The 15,461-nt window shown below is 47.1% G+C and overlaps 1 protein-coding gene across 1 annotated transcript; it reads right to left on the bottom strand.

The window, feature by feature from the left end:
* Positions 1-9,040: 9,040 nt before the first annotated feature.
* Positions 9,041-11,969, bottom strand: LOC609894 (gamma-crystallin F). The gene is made up of 3 exons (XM_038585581.1): positions 11,844-11,969; positions 11,517-11,759; positions 9,041-9,371 (listed from the first exon to the last, which is right to left on the bottom strand). Exons 1-3 carry the CDS (start codon positions 11,850-11,852, stop codon positions 9,099-9,101), a joined length of 525 nt encoding a protein of 174 aa, XP_038441509.1. The 5' UTR covers positions 11,853-11,969; the 3' UTR covers positions 9,041-9,098.
* Positions 11,970-15,461: the final 3,492 nt, after the last annotated feature.

The raw sequence follows: 15,461 nt of genomic DNA on the forward strand, positions 1-15,461 counted from the left end.
CCCAGAGAAACTGGAGGCATATTTGTTATCTGCGTATTCAGGAGTCCTCTTGTAGCAGATAACTGTTAGCATTTGTCGACCCAACATCTCTTTGACAGGTGCTCTTCACCCCTTGCCCCCCATCACAGTGGAGCTAGTGGTTTCAAGGTCCCATCTCCCCAACACAGTGGTGGACATGGGACCAGGGCTGGTGGAGAACATGTGGTTCTCTGGCCCTCATGGTTCAGGGTTGGTCTCCTGCCCCTGCAGGATCAACAGGAGTCATTTTTGAGAGACCTGGTCCAGACATTCAGGGAAAGAGATAGGGATTTTGGACACTAAGGATCAGGTAACCCTGGAGTTTCTAGCAACCATCTCATGGAAAAAGCCTGGAAGCCCACATGGCAGAAAGTTTATCGTTTGAACTCTGGAATCCATCTCTGTGTGACAACAGCTGTGACCTCCTACTTCTAATCCTGTTTCAGTTTAAACTCTTTTGAGTTCAGGATCTGTCATGTGCAATGAAAGGAGTCTACTATACCTTCCTGGAATCACATAAACAACTCCCATGAGTAGGAAGAGATGTCACTGTTAAGTTCAGTTCCCACCTACATGGAAACCCTCTTATTATTATTCACTGCATGTCAGCACCTCATTGAATACTATGCAAGGCTCCCATTACATTGCCTGATACTTCTGGCTCTTTTAAAATCTCTTTCATGTTGAACTGATAACAGCCTTTCCCCAAATTACACACATTGGTATTAATTCTTTACTGGGCTCACAGGGCAAATAGTGAGCCTTTTTACGTGGTAACATTTTGTTTATTTTTTATTTTTCAAAGATTTTATTTATTATTCATGAGACACACACACACAGAGGCAGAGATACAGGCAGAGGGAGAAGCAGGATCCGTGTGGGGAGCCCTATGTGAGACTCGATCCTAGGACCCCGGATCACGACCTGAGCCAAAGGTAGATGCTCAACTGCTGAGCCACCCAGGCATTCCTGCTGCTGCTTCTTAAATGTAAAATTGTGTTCTGTGAATCCTTGAATATGGATTTAACATGGAGGGTGGCTGGGGGGAGGGCAGGGGAGATAGAACAATTCTGAGTAAAGCCTTTAAGATTAAATAAATATTAAAGACGAAGAGTTGTGAAGAATAAAATTCAAGATAGGTGGAACAAAATTTGAAAATGGGTAAATAACAAAATTACAACATAGGTGGGAAGAGTGAGCTGTGGGACATGGAAACCACGAAGCAGTATCAGACATGGGCAGCAGAGTGGTGGTTTGGGAGAGTGTGATGGTGAGCCTTGGCTTAGAACAGGCCTGTTTGATTTCCTGGAAAGATGATGAGGAAAGACAGGGTTTATCTTATTTTCCAGGCCAGCACCCTGAGAGAGTGAGGCAGGCGGCCACAAAGTCAGAGTGGGAGAGGCTAGGTTTCAAAGCTGGAGTCTGGTAGATCCTCAAAGGGACCTGGATCTGGGCTGGTTTGCAGCAATCCCCTGCCATGTGGAACTTAGAATGAAGGTTTTCTGGAATGCTTAATGGAGCCCCAAGTATATGAGAATGTGAACTATATTGTGAGCTCTATCAATAGTTCCCAACTCCCACCTTTGAAACCAACGTAAACTGGGCTCAGGCAGAGAGACAAATGTCTCTTGGAGGACTCTGCTCAATGCAGCCCGAAGATGCTTAGCTTGGGGAGCGCCTGGGTGCTTCAGTCAGTTAGGCATCCGCCTTCGGCTCAGGCCATGTTTTTTTTTTTTATATATATATAAATTTATTTTTTATTGGTGTTCAATTTGCCAACATATAGAATAACACCCAGTGCTCATCCCATCAAGTGCCCCCCTCAGTGCCCATCACCCAGTCACCCCCACCCCCCGCCCACCTCCCCTTCCATCCCCCCTACTTCATTTCCCAGAGTTAGGAATCTCTCATGTTGTGTCTCCCTTTCTGATAATTCCCACTCATTTTTTCTCCTTTCCCCTTTATTCCCTGTCACTATTTTTTATATTCCCCAAATGAATGAGAACATACACTGTCCTTCTCCGATTGACTTACTTCACTCAGCATAATACCCTCCAGTTCCATCCACGTCGAAGCAGATGGTGGGTATTTGTCGTTTCTAATGGCTGAGGAATATTCCATTGTATACAGAGACCACAGCTTCTTTATCCATCATCTTCCGATGGACACCGAGGGTCCTTCCACAGTTTGGCTATTGTGGACATTGCTGCTAGAAACATCGGGGTGCAGGTGTCCCGGTGTTTAATTGCATCTGTATCTTTGGGGTAAATCCTCAGCAGTGCAAGGACAGGTCTATTTTTAACTCTTTGAGGAACCTCCGCAGTTTTCCAGAGTAGGCCATGGTTTAATAAGAATTTTGGCTAATAATGTTTGCCCTGCGTACACTGCCTAGCAGAGTATATTTAAAAGGTGCAAAATAATCTCTTAATCTATGTGATTTTGGAAAAAGCTTTTAAACCACGCTTGTCTTTTTTCTGGTGAGCACTGGGTGGAGCTCTTATCTAAATTAAGTAAAAGCATTGTCTAAGCGAAGGAGAACGAAGCTGCTTGAGAGTTTGGATTTTTTAGTTATTTAGTCTGTGTGGTGCAAAAGATTTCCAATTTTTTGCTAAAAACAAGTAACTAGGGCAATCCGGGTGGCTCAGCGGTTTAGTGCCGCCTTCGGTCCAGGGCGTGATCCTGGGGACCTGGGATCGAGTCCCAAGTTGAACTCCCTCCTCTTCCTGTGTCTCTGCCTCTCTCTGTCTCATGAATAAATAAATAAAATCTTAAAAACAAAAAACAACAAAACAAAACAAAACAAAAAACAAAAAACAACAAATAAATAGAGGATCAGTTGGTAGAGCATGTGACTTTTGATTTCAGGGTCATGAATTCAAGCCCTACATTAGGTATAAAGCTTAATAAAAAAAAAATTAAAAATGGGTCTTCCTTAAAAAAAAGATAAAAAAATTTTAAAACGGAAGAAAAGAGAATTACAGGAACCATACATCAGTAAGAAAGATGTGAGAACAATGGTACAGAGAGAGGATTTGTGAATGGAAAGATCTCTTGTTAATAATAAATTCGGCTGACAATTTTGGCATAGCTAGGTCTAAAGATTTCTTCATATCCAAAAAGCTGTTCCTGAGATAAACATCTCCTTGATCCTCAGGTGACTGCAGCTTAATCAACAACAACAAAAAAATCAAGGAGAGTCGTTCCTGACCTCACTGGGTCTGTCTGTGGCTTTCCCTGCAGGGCCTGCCTGTCTAATAGTGCTCCCCTCCCCTCACCCCTTCCCTGCTGAGCCTGGTCCTACCTACCACCAGGGCAGGGCTGTCCCTAGGAAGGACTCCTGCACTCAGGTAGCTGCCCTGCCTGTGCCTGGCGGTTAGTTTGATTTGAGGAGAAGCTCTGGGGCACCTGGGTGGCCCAGTGATTGAGCGTCTGCCTTTGGCTCAGGGTATGATCCTGGGGTCCTGGGATCGAGTTCCGTATCAGGGTCCCCACAGGGAGCCTGCTTCTCTCTCTGCCTATGTCTCTGTTTCTCTCATGAATAAATAAATAAAATTGTTAAAAAAATAAAATGAAGAGAATTTCAGAGCTCCATCTTGACCCTAGATTCAAACCCTGTTTTCCAATCCAGCTTCAACATTATTAAAATATTAGGTATATTTGGATATCTAGAATATATAAGTCAAATAGCGTACGTACGTTGATAAATTTTAAATCAGAAGAGAAAAATTATTTGAAAATTATGTACTTAATTCAGAATCTTTAGTGTGGCCCAGGCATTAGAATTTTTAAAAGCTCTGTGGATGATTCTAATATATAGCCAGACATGGGAAGCAGTGATCTATATTGTACTGGATTTAGGGGATACCGGCACTCCTTAGCCTGCGGCTTCTCAAATTGGTATGCACGTGAGAATCATCTAGGGGTCTTGTTAAAATGCAGATTCTGATTCCGCATGTCTGGGGTGAGGTCTAGGATTCTATATTTTTAACAAACTCCCAGGGCATCCCCATGCTGCTGGTTTGCAGACGACACTTTGGGAAGAAAGGCGTTCACTCAGTGTTTTCCAAATGTTCAGGATCATAATCCTTGTCAGGGGGGCTTGTTAATCCGTACAGATGCACAAGAAACTCCCTGGAGATGTCTGATTCACCAGGTGTGAGCATCGTGTGTTGAAAGTACCTGGGTGATTCTCCTGGGCTGCGTGCTGGAGACAGACTGGCCTCACTTAATTTGGGTAGTTGATTGTGTACCAGGCCTTTGTGACTGTCACAGAAGTTTCAAAGTCCTTAATCCCTTAATAATTCTAAATATCACTGTATAAGCATCATGGTATTACTTAGTAGTCATTACAGTTTTCTAGATTTTCTTTTTTCTTTTTCTTTTCTTTTTTTTTTTAGATTTTCTTTTTTCTTAAAAGCTTATTTATTTATTTATTTATTTAATCTCTACGCCAGCATGGGACTCGAACTCACAGCCTTGAGATCAAGAGTCAGAATGCTCTTCCTACTGAGTCAGCCAGGCGCCCCTCAAATTTTCTTGATGAACTAGTAGATAGTGCTCCCTAGTGTAATGGTCAGAAAATCAAAAGTGATGTGAAACAACAATTAGATTCCACTTTTCTAATTACGTTGGCATTGTTCCTGCTGACTTCCTTGTTTCCAGATTACTTGCTTTTAAGAGTTAGCTAAAAAGCCATTACTGTCTATTTAAAAAAATGAAATTCTTAAACATTTTTTCTTTTATTTTTCATTATTATTATTATTTAAGTAGGCTCCATGTCCAGCGTGGAGCCCAGCACAGGACTTGAACTCACGACCCTGAGATCATGACCAGAGCTGAAATGGGGAGTCAGACACTTAACTGACTGAGTTACCTGGACTCCCCATTAAAAAAAACAAAAAACAAAAAACCATAAAACCCTCTTTTATTTTTTAAAATTAAATTAAATTGTTTTATTATTTTTTTTTAAGATTTATTTATTCATGAGAGACAGAGAGAGAGAGAGAGAAAGAGAGAGAGAGAGAGGCAGAGGGAGAAGCAGGCTCCATGCAGGGAGCCCAATGGGGGACTTGATCCCAGATCCTGGGATCATGCCCTGAGCAGAAGGCAGGTGCTCAACTGCTGAGCCATCCAGGCGTCCCAAATTAAGTTATTTTAAATGAAACAGAAAACTTTTAATGTGTGAGTCACCGAACTTTGGCATTGTTTGTTAGCCCTCTTTCCCATACATTTATTTTATTTCATATTTTTAAAAAGATTTACTTGTTTTAGAGAAAGAGAGTATGTGCAGGTGGGAGGCGCAAAAAGAGAAGGAGAGAGTCTTAAGCAAGCTCCACACTCAGCGCAGAGCCCCATGTGAGGCTGGATCTTATGACCCTGAGATCAGATCCTGAGCAGAAACCATGAGTTGGTTGCTTAATTGGCTGTGCCACACAGGCGCCCCTCATATGTTCATTTTAAAGCTGGGGTGCCCAAGGCTCCACGTACACACACTCCCGTGAGGATCCTGTCCCAACTTATGACTTTCAATACCATGTTTTTTGACTTGCAAACATCGATCTCTGGCCCATGCCTGTCTCCTGAACTCCAGGCTAGTTGCCCGGTTAACCACTAACCAGTTGTCGGTTAACAACACCACCTGGATGTTCCTAGACTTCTCGAACTCCTCTTGTCCAAAATGGGACACTTGGTTTTCCTCCCCAAAAGTGCTCCCCCTGCAATTCTCCCTGTCTGGGTTGAAGACAACTCCATCCTCTTAGTGGCGCAGACCAACCCTCTCTGTCACACCCACGTTGAATCCAATGGGACTTTCTGTGTTGAGAATGTTTTCAAAATGTGTCCACTTCCCACCTCTGTAAATGCCACCCGCCGGGAGCGTGGCCTCTTTTTTTCTGGAGGCTACAGCAGCCTGGTAGCCAGCTGGTCTCTGTTTCCTTCCTCACCTCTTGCTCTTTGTATTTTAAAGTTTCTTTAAACACCTTTAGCAGTTTGTAGTAACAGAAACAACCATATCACAAACTATTCTATGTTCCGATTTTGGTTTTAGAGAACAAAATTAGTTTTTAAAAGAAAGCTGGAAGTGTCTAGGCAAAGTTACTAGGAGGTTACGGGTGTGTGTGTCGGCCTAGCTGCAGCCTCTTGGAGAATGGTGATCACCCTGCTTGTGGAGAAAGCGTTTACCTTTGCACCAACACTTCTCCTTTACTGGTTTCCGCTTTTGTGCACTTGAAATGGTTTTGCTTGCTCTGTTGTTCTCTTGGACTTTTTTTTTTTTTAAGATTTTATTTATTCATGAAAGACACAGAGAGAGAAAGAGAGAGAGAGGCAGAGACACGGGGGGGGGGGGGGGGGGGGAAGCAGGCTCCATGCAGGGAGCCTGACCTGGGACTCGATCCGGGGTCCCCAGGATCAGGCCCTGGGCTGAAGGCAGCGCTAAACCGCTGAGCCACCCGGGCTGCCCCTCTCTTGGACTTTGTTTAAAAAATTCTTTTTGTTTTGGAGCTCAGGTTCTAGATGCCGGTTGGGAGCCTTCCGACATCCTTTCTGTCTCAGCCAAGGTCTGATCAATAAGGCCCCCTCCTGGGGCGCCGGGGTAGCTCAGTGGGCTAGGCGGCCGGCTCAGGTCCTGATCTCAGGGCTGCGGGGATCGAGGCCGCCCTTCGTTGTTGGGCTCCATGCTCTGCGGGGAGTCTGCTAGTTACCACCCCCTTCCTCTGCCCCTCCTCACCTCGCTTGCACACACTCTCTCTAAAATAGATGAGTGGATCTTAAAAAACAACCATAACAACCAATGCCACCTCCCTCCCTGCTCTGGCTTAAACCATCCGACTACCTTCTCTCTCACTTCTCCCCTCTGGGTCTCTGACACTTCGGCCAACTTGAGCCACTCGTTGTTCCCCTCATCTGTGCCAGGTTTTCTTCCCTTATGGGACAAGATTAGTCCAGAACATTTTCACCACCTTTATACCCATGTCTTCCAAGTCTGCAGCACTTAATAAGAATTGTAGGCACTTGGTGAGCACTTACTACGTGCCAGGCACTGTGCTGAGTGTGTGCAGACATTATATCCTTTGAATCTCACACTGTGCAAGGGACACATTTTTATTAGCCCTCGGACCCTGAGGAGGGATGCTCTGCCTGGATCCCCTCACATCCTTTTCCAGCTCTGCATACTTGCTTGCCTTCCTACCCCGCTTCTGCAGATCGCCCTGCAACTTTCTGAAGATTACCTCTTGCTGGCAGGTGAAGGGAATCCAAAGGGTCTGGGGGTTTTGTGTCCTCCTCCCCTCCAGTGACCAATGACAGAGGGGACTAGTGTGGGAATACCAGCCTCCTCCCATTGGTGTGGGAATACCAGTCCCCCATTGCCTCCAGGCTGGAGAGACTAGAAAAGGGGATGCAGCCTCCAGGGCTCTCCACAGGATCAGACTGAGCTGGCTTTGTGCCTGTCTCTATCTGGCTCCCCTATTCCCTCACCTGCCCTCCTGGGAGCACTTCTCTGATCAGTCACCTCCTCCCGAGTCCTTGGTTCCTGATCTGGGTCTGGGGGACCCCGACCTAAGACTCTAGCCTGGCTAGCACTAGATACAGATGACATTCAAACCCAAGCAGTCAGATCGAACTCCAGGCAGATTTTAGACTTCTAATCCCTCCATTATGCTGCCTGTCGTGTCGGTGTGATGCTTCTGTGTCAGTGTTCGGTCCCTAGCATTCCGCTAGAAAAGTTACCAGAAGATTTTGGAGCAGTATTTTTTTTTTTTAAGATTTTATTTATTTGAGAGAAAGAGAGAGAGAGAGAGAGAGAGAGAGAGAGAGAGAGAGAGAGAGAAAGCGCACCAGCATCAGGAAGGGCAGAGGGAGAGGGAGAATCAGACTCCCCCCCTCACCCCCTCCCGAGCAGGAGCCCTAGTGGCCCCATCCCAGGGCCCTAACAAAGATCATGCCCTGAGCTGAAGGCAGACACCCAACTGACTGCGCCACCCAGGTGCCCCCGGGTGATACATGTTCATACTTCTTACCGAGGTAATGGGAATGTTCAAAGTCCCTTGAGTGATGGGTGAAGACGCAGTGAAAACTCTGGCAAGCCTCTCGGGCTTCTTCCTCAAAGCCCCTACGGCCCTTTTGACATACTTGCCTCTACTTGGTGCAGGCATAAAAATTCTGTTGGGGGCAGCCCCGGTGGCTCAGTGGTTTAGTGCCGCCTACAGCCCGGGGCGTGATCCTGGAGACCCAGGATCGAGTCCCACGTCAGGCTCCCTGCATGGGGCCTGCTTCTCCCTCTGCCTGTGTCTCTGCCTCTCTCTCTCCTCTCTGTGTATTCTCATGAATAAATAAATAAAATCTTAAAAGAAATTCTGTTGGAAGTTCTATTCCCCCTCTAGACTGTTAGACTCCTTATTTCCCAGTAGAGAGCACAGTGTCTAAAATAGGGGTGCTTGATCTTTTGGGATGTGATTCTGCACTATGAAAAGCTAGATTTAGCACCATGGTTCTTAAATACCATTTGCAGAAGCAGCAGCTGGGGGTGTGTGTGTGTCTCGGAATCTGCATTTTTAACAAGTGTCCAAGTGATTCTGATGCAGGTGATTCTTGATCCATTACTGATAAAACACTAGTTGATTAAGCCCAAATACTCTATAATAATCGAGGAGCATTTATGTTTGTAAATGCTTACTACACAGCATTTACTTTGTGCCTGGCACCATTGTAAGAAAATTAAAAATTTAAAAATAAAAACTTGCGTGATCCACGTCACGATCTTAAGAGATGAAGAGTGCCATTAGCCAAATGTTTACAAATTAGAAAACCGAGGCACAGGAATGCCCAGGAACGTGCCCCATCGCCTACAGCTAGTAGGGCTTTGGACCAGGCGCCCGGGCTCCCGAGGCTGTGCTCCTAACTGCTACCCCACGCCAGCCCATGCACTGACAGGCGTCAGCAGATCCACGCTATTCCCGGCTTTCTTTCTGCTGAGCCCCTCCAAGGAGGCCGAAAGGAAAACAGGACCCCATGGCTGCATGAAACACACAGGAAATATTTTATTAGCTTCCAGATGGAGACCAGGGTAGAGTAAAAATGTTTCAGTAGAAATCCACGGCTCTCCTCAAGGAGCCCACCCGGGCACTCGGGGCGCCCCAGTCGTGGTAGCGCCTGTAGTCCCCCGGCCTCAGCAGGTACTGGCGCCCCCGGTAGTTGGGCAGCTCGTAGAGGACCCAGTAGCCCTCCAGCACGTGGAAGGAGTGGATCTCACTGAAGTGGAAGCGGTCGTGAAGCGAGGAGCAGTCCTCGGTGATCTCTACCATCTGGCCCCGGTAGTCCTCTCGCTCGTAGATCCTGATCCTTTGGGAGCTGGTCTGTGGGTTCGGCCATCAGCAGGTGAGGAAAAGTCAGAAAACCGAGCCGTTAGCAACCAGTCACACATGCTACAGAGGGATTGGGCATTTCTTTATCTTTTCTGTATCAAAGATGACAAATTTTAAAAGATAGCCGATGCCAGGGCAGCTGTGTACATTTGAATGGGTTGCGCACTGCAAAACTGAAGAAGGCGTCATTCCTACAGATCAAGTTACCTGTGGTGCTGCCAAGAGTTTCTCAGGCCACAACCTGTATGAACCATCCACACTGGCCGTATTTAGTATCATTCTTAAATAACTATGTGCATATTGCTGTCGCCTTTATGGGTTTATGGTGGGCTCAAGTGATCCTTGGATGACGTGAGAATAATTAGATACTTAAATACAATTTTAGAAAGGACCCCTGGGAAAGAAAATTCTAATCTTGAATCTCAACAGTATTAGAAGAAGCTAGGGGAAGGGAGGTCAAGTTGCTTTTCCTTCAGGTGAAGTCACAGACTAGTGGCAATTCAAGAAGAAGCCCAGCCCGGGCAATCCCTAATCCCTTCCCTTCTGCCTTCAGCCCCGCTCCTCTAAGGCCCTGGAAAGCAAGAGGCCACCCAGACACTAGGTTCAGGTGGCAGCTCCAACGGGCCTCCTGCGGATCTGCTGTAGGTAAGAAGCAACACGGAAAGCCCAAGGTCGCGGAGGAGGCCTGCACAGGACCAAGGGGGAATAAAACCTTGAGAAAACCGGAAAGCTAGGCTGTTTGTCCCGAGCAAATCCTGCCTCTCTTTCCGGGAGCACTTGATCTCTCAGCTGCCTTCCAGAGGGCGCCGACGGTCTCCCTGTCTTCCTTCTCCCGCCACTGAATGCTCTGGAGGAAAAGTGCTCAGGAGCAACCCCCCTGCGTAGAAAGCACTTCCAAGGGGGCATCTCCGTGGGTGAAGGGCCCACGTGTGCACCACCTGGTCCTCACCACGGCCCTGCGCACGTGCAGCAGCACCACAGCCTTTGCCTCTTCGACGAGAAGCGGAGGACTAGGGCGCTCGGCCGAATTAGAAAGGGCGAGGGGGGGGGTCCCCGGGGCTCAGCGGCTTCTGGCGGCCCAGGGCGTGACCCCGGGGCCCGGGATCGAGTCCCGCATCGGGCTCCTGCGTGGAGCCTGCTTCTCCCTCTGCCTGGGTCTCTGCCTCTCTCTCTCTCTCTCTCTCTAATGAATAAATAAATAAATAAATAAATAAATAAATAAATAAATAAATAAATAAATAAACTCTTTTAAAAAAGGAAAGAGAGGGCGGGGGCGGGGTGGGGGCGGGGAGCCGGGCGCGCGGGCTCCGGGGCTGCTCTGGGCCCCGCGCCGCAGCCCCGGGCCTCCGACTCCGCAAAGCGCTACCTGAGCCGCAGGCCCGTCGCGGTGGGACCGCGGGGTCCCCGACTGCGGGGCCGTCTCAGCCGCGGGGGCTGCGGGGGCGGCGGGCCTGGCGGGAGCGGCCGGCAGCCCACGGTCGGCTCGGGGTTCGGCGGCACAGGAGGCGGGACTGCGCGTGCGCGGGACCCGACGCTCAGGGCACAGGTGGCCGCCGCGTGCTCGGGGCCGCTCCCAGCCTCGGCCCGACCCCACGAGGCGACAGGTGCAGAAGGAGAGCGGCGGCGGCGGGGCCAGCGGGCCACTGCGGGCCTCCTGCGGGCCACCTGCGGGCCACCTGCGCACCACCTGCGGGCCACCTGCAGGCCACCTGCGGTCCACCTGCGCACCACCTGCGCGCCACCTGCGGGCCACCTGCGGGCCACCTGCGGGCCACCTGCGCGCCACCTGCGGGCCACCTGCAGGCCACCTGCGGTCCACCTGCGCACCACCTGCGCGCCACCTGCGGGCCACCTGCGGGCCACCTGCGCGCCACCTGCGGGCCCCCTTTGCACCACCTGCGGGCCACCTGCGGGCCACCTGCGCGCCACCTGCGCACCACCTGCGGGCCGGGGAGCCCCGCCGCCCCCTCCCCAGGGCCGGCCCCCGCGAGCCGACCCCGCGGCCCTAGTCCCAGCGGAGCGGAGCCGCGGGGCTGCACAGCGGGGTCACCGCTTAGGTCGGGGGCGCGGGCGGCGGAGTCCGAGGCCGGGAGCAGCCGCCCCGGGGGCGGGGGGGGGGGCGGGAGCGGCACTCACGTGGGGGATGAGGCGGCAGGAGCGGACGGCGTCGCTGAGGCCCAGCCACTGCTGGTAGTCGGGGTAGTCCCCGCGCCGCAGGAAGTACTGGTGGCCCTGGTAGTTGGGGCGCTCGTAGAGCATCCAGCAGCCGCTGTCCACGCGGATGGAGTTGCAGCGGCTGAAGTAGGGCTGCAGGTTGGGGCAGTCGCTGCTGCACTCGTAGTGCCGGCCCTGGAAGCCGCGGTCCTCGTAGAAGGTGATCTGCAAGGCAAGGAGGGAGAGGCTCGGAGGCCTGGCCCCGGGCTGCGGGGGCGGGGGGGCCGGGCTGGGGCTGGCGGGGCTCACCTTCCCCATGGCGGTGGATGCAGGTCGGCGCGGCCGGCGCGGCTATATAGCAGGAGGCCTGCTGCGTTGGCAGGAACCACACAAAAGGGGCCCGCGGGGCGAGGAGGGGATTTTCTCTCTCTTTTCTACATAATGACTGTGGGGGGTGGGGTGGGGGACTTATTGTATGTTTTCTCTTAGACTCTCCAGTGTTTTCGATTTGATGACCCGCGTTAAAACTGTCACTTGGTGCCTCTGGGGCCTTTAGACGAAGCCTATTTAGGACTTTGGAGCTGAGCAAAAGCCCTCACCGAGTTAATAATGGCAATGGAATATTTTAGGTATCTTCTTAAATTGCAAAACGATCTCCTTTTGGGTAAGAGAGCCGGGTAATGACTGAGTCTGAGGTCAGAACGGGCCCAGCTCGAGGCATTTGGATGAGAGCATTTTCTTGGTGTGAGAACCTGGCACATGGGGAAGAGCCTACCTTCTCTGTAGTATGTTTAAAGTAAGATGGGATTTCTGTCCAAGAGGAAGAACCTCTCCATGACCCTCCAGGCTGACAAGTGGGTACAGCAGATGTTGCTAACACTTGAGGAAGGGTGACCAGGAGTTGGGCCCTAAGGAAACCCCGTTTAGGGACGCTCCTGCCACCCTGCTGCCTGGAGCCTGGACAGGACCAGGGACATCTCCAGGGCTTCAGCTGGGGCGCCTCTTCCTGCACAGGCAAGGAGACCCTCACTTTTGAAATTCATAGAGGTGACTCACTGGTGGTTCCGTCTCACGCATTAACTTTCTATTTAATAATTTTGCAAACCAGGTGCTAAGATTAGTTCTGGCTGTTGAGAAATACAAGTTAATATGCAAATATAACAAGCTTAAGATCCTACAATCTTACATCTTTCTCTACCCTTCCCAGCTCCAGGCAAGCTGTGGTTGCTCTGGAGTTAAGGCTCTGACTCCAGAGCCTAGAGTCTGCCTTTCTCCCTCAAGACCCTACCTTCATCCCCAGTAGCTCCTGGTGCTCAGCTCTCTTTAGAGCAGTTTCTCAGCCTCACACTATTTTGACATTTTGGATCAAAAAATTCTGTTACAGGGTGGTTGTCCTGTGCACTTAAGGATGTTTAACAGCATCTCTGGTGTCAACCCTCCCCTGGTGTTAGTAGCGTTACTCTTCTGGTTGTGACAACCAAAAATGTTTTCAGACATTGGAAATGTTTCCTGGGGGAGCAAAATCAACACAGATTGAAAACCACTCCTTAAGAAGAAGCAAGTCCTTCAAAACAACCTGATATGTATGCTCTATTTCATTCCTTAGTTTGGATTGTTGCTACCAGAATCTAATACTAAAAAATTGTTTTCATTTCATTTGATGCACACACATTTAATAAACCTTATTCACATTCTTTCTTTTAAAAATTCTTACTTTTATAGAAAATTTGGAAGCTATAGAGAAAAAATTTAAACTAAAATTTAAAAGATGAAAAAGTTCTAAAGGTCCATTGCACAAAAATGTGCATATAGTTAACACTACTGTACTATGTGGTAAAAATGGTTAGGATGGTAAATTTACTGTTATGTGTATTTTACGACAGTAAAACCCTCTTAATTTTCACTTCTTTGATATAATACCTTCATCTTTAAGAATTTGTCCAAAGAAGAGTTAAAAGGACATGCAGACATTTAGGTGCATTAATATGTTATCTGACCATTGTTTATAATATAAAAAAAGATACAAATGAAATGTCCAAAATAGGGCATTAATTCGGTAACTTATAGAACATCTGTTTGATGAGGTGTTAGGCAGCTACCAAAAATCATGTTCTCAAAGAATTTATTGAAATATATGGATAATGTTCACCATATGTTGTTTCTTTTTAAGTAAGTACATTATACCACTGAGAAATATTGCTGAAAGAAAGAAGATATAAATAAATATAAATACATCTTGTGCTTATGGATCGGAAGAATCAATATTGTTCAGATATCCTGCCCAAAGTGATCAACAGATTCAATGCAGTCCCTATCAAAATTCCAGCAATGTTTTATATAGGAATAAAAAAAATCCCTCCTAAAATTCACATAGAATCTCAAGGGACCCTAAATGCCCAAAACAATCTTGAAAACAAAAGCAGAGCTGGAGAGCTTGAACTTTATGATTTCAAAATGTACCACAAAGCCACAGTGATCAAAACAGTGTGGTATTAGTGCAGCAATAGATATACAGACCAATGGAAGAGAACAGGAAGCCCAGAAACAAGCCCTCAAATATATTGTTAACTGATTTTTGACAAGGTTGGCAAGACCATTCAATAGGAAAATGACCAGCTTTTAAACAAATGATCCTGGGGAAAATGAATATCCACATGTAAAAGAATTAAGTTGACTCCTAACTTACACCATATACAAAAACTAAATCAAAATGGATTCAAGACTTAAAGAACTAAAACCATAAAACTCTTAGAAGGAAACATAGGGGAAAAGTTTCATGACACTAAATTTGGCAGTGATTTCTTGGATAAGACAATGAAGCATAGGCAATAGGTAAATTGGACTTCATCAAAATAAAAACTGTGTGACAGAGGAGACTATCAACAGAGTGAAAGGCCATGTAATGTGAGAAAATATTTGCAAATCATATATTTGATAAGGCATCGGTACATAAAGAACTCCTACAACTTAGCAACAACAGGCAAAAAGTGAAAAAAAAAACAATTTTTAATACAAGAACGGGAATAAACATTTTTCCAAAGAAGATATACAAATGGGCAATAGTCACATTAAAGAAACTCAACATCACTAATCATTGGGGAAATGCAATCAAAATTACAATGAGATACTACTTCATACCTGTAATGATGGCTATTATAGAAATGTAAAATAGAAAATAACAAGTGTTAGTGAGGATGTGGAAAAATTAGAAATGTTGTGCATTGCTGGTGGGAATGTGAAATGTTGTAGCCACTGTGAAAGAGCCAAAAGATGGAAGCAACCCAAATGCCCATTGAGGGGTGAATAGATGCAAAACATGTGGTATATGCATGGAATGGAATATGATTCAGCCTTAAAAAGGAATGATGTTATAAATGCCACAACATGGACCAATCTTAAGAACATGATGCTAAGTGAAATGAGCCCGGCAAGATGGATATCGTACAATTCCATTTATTTGAGGTACATACAACAGTCAGAGTCATGGAGATAAGAAGTGGAAGGGGCATTGCGGGGGGCTACAGGGGGGTGGGGATGGGGACTTAGTCTAGAATGAGTGCAGAGTTTCAGTTTGGGATGATGACAAAGTTCTGGAGATGAATAGTGCTGATGATTGCACAGCGACATGAATGTGCTTTATGCCACTGAAACGAACACTTAAAGGTTGTTATAATGGTAAATTTTATGTTATGTATATTTTACCACAATTTAAAGCATTTTCCATGACCGATAAGAAAAAAAAATACATTGATGTTAATTTTATCAATACGAACTTCTTGATTTCAATAATTCTACTGAGGTTGTAAGAAAATATTGAAGTGGGTGAATATTAGGGTTTCAAAGGGAATTAAACAGTATTTAAAAGTTTAAGGTACTTATACTTCTTACTTTATGATAGGAAAAAAATCAGTGATAAATATAATTAAT

This window comes from Canis lupus, chromosome 37 (assembly GCF_011100685.1).
Source record: "Canis lupus familiaris isolate Mischka breed German Shepherd chromosome 37, alternate assembly UU_Cfam_GSD_1.0, whole genome shotgun sequence".
Lineage (NCBI taxonomy): Eukaryota > Metazoa > Chordata > Mammalia > Carnivora > Canidae > Canis > Canis lupus.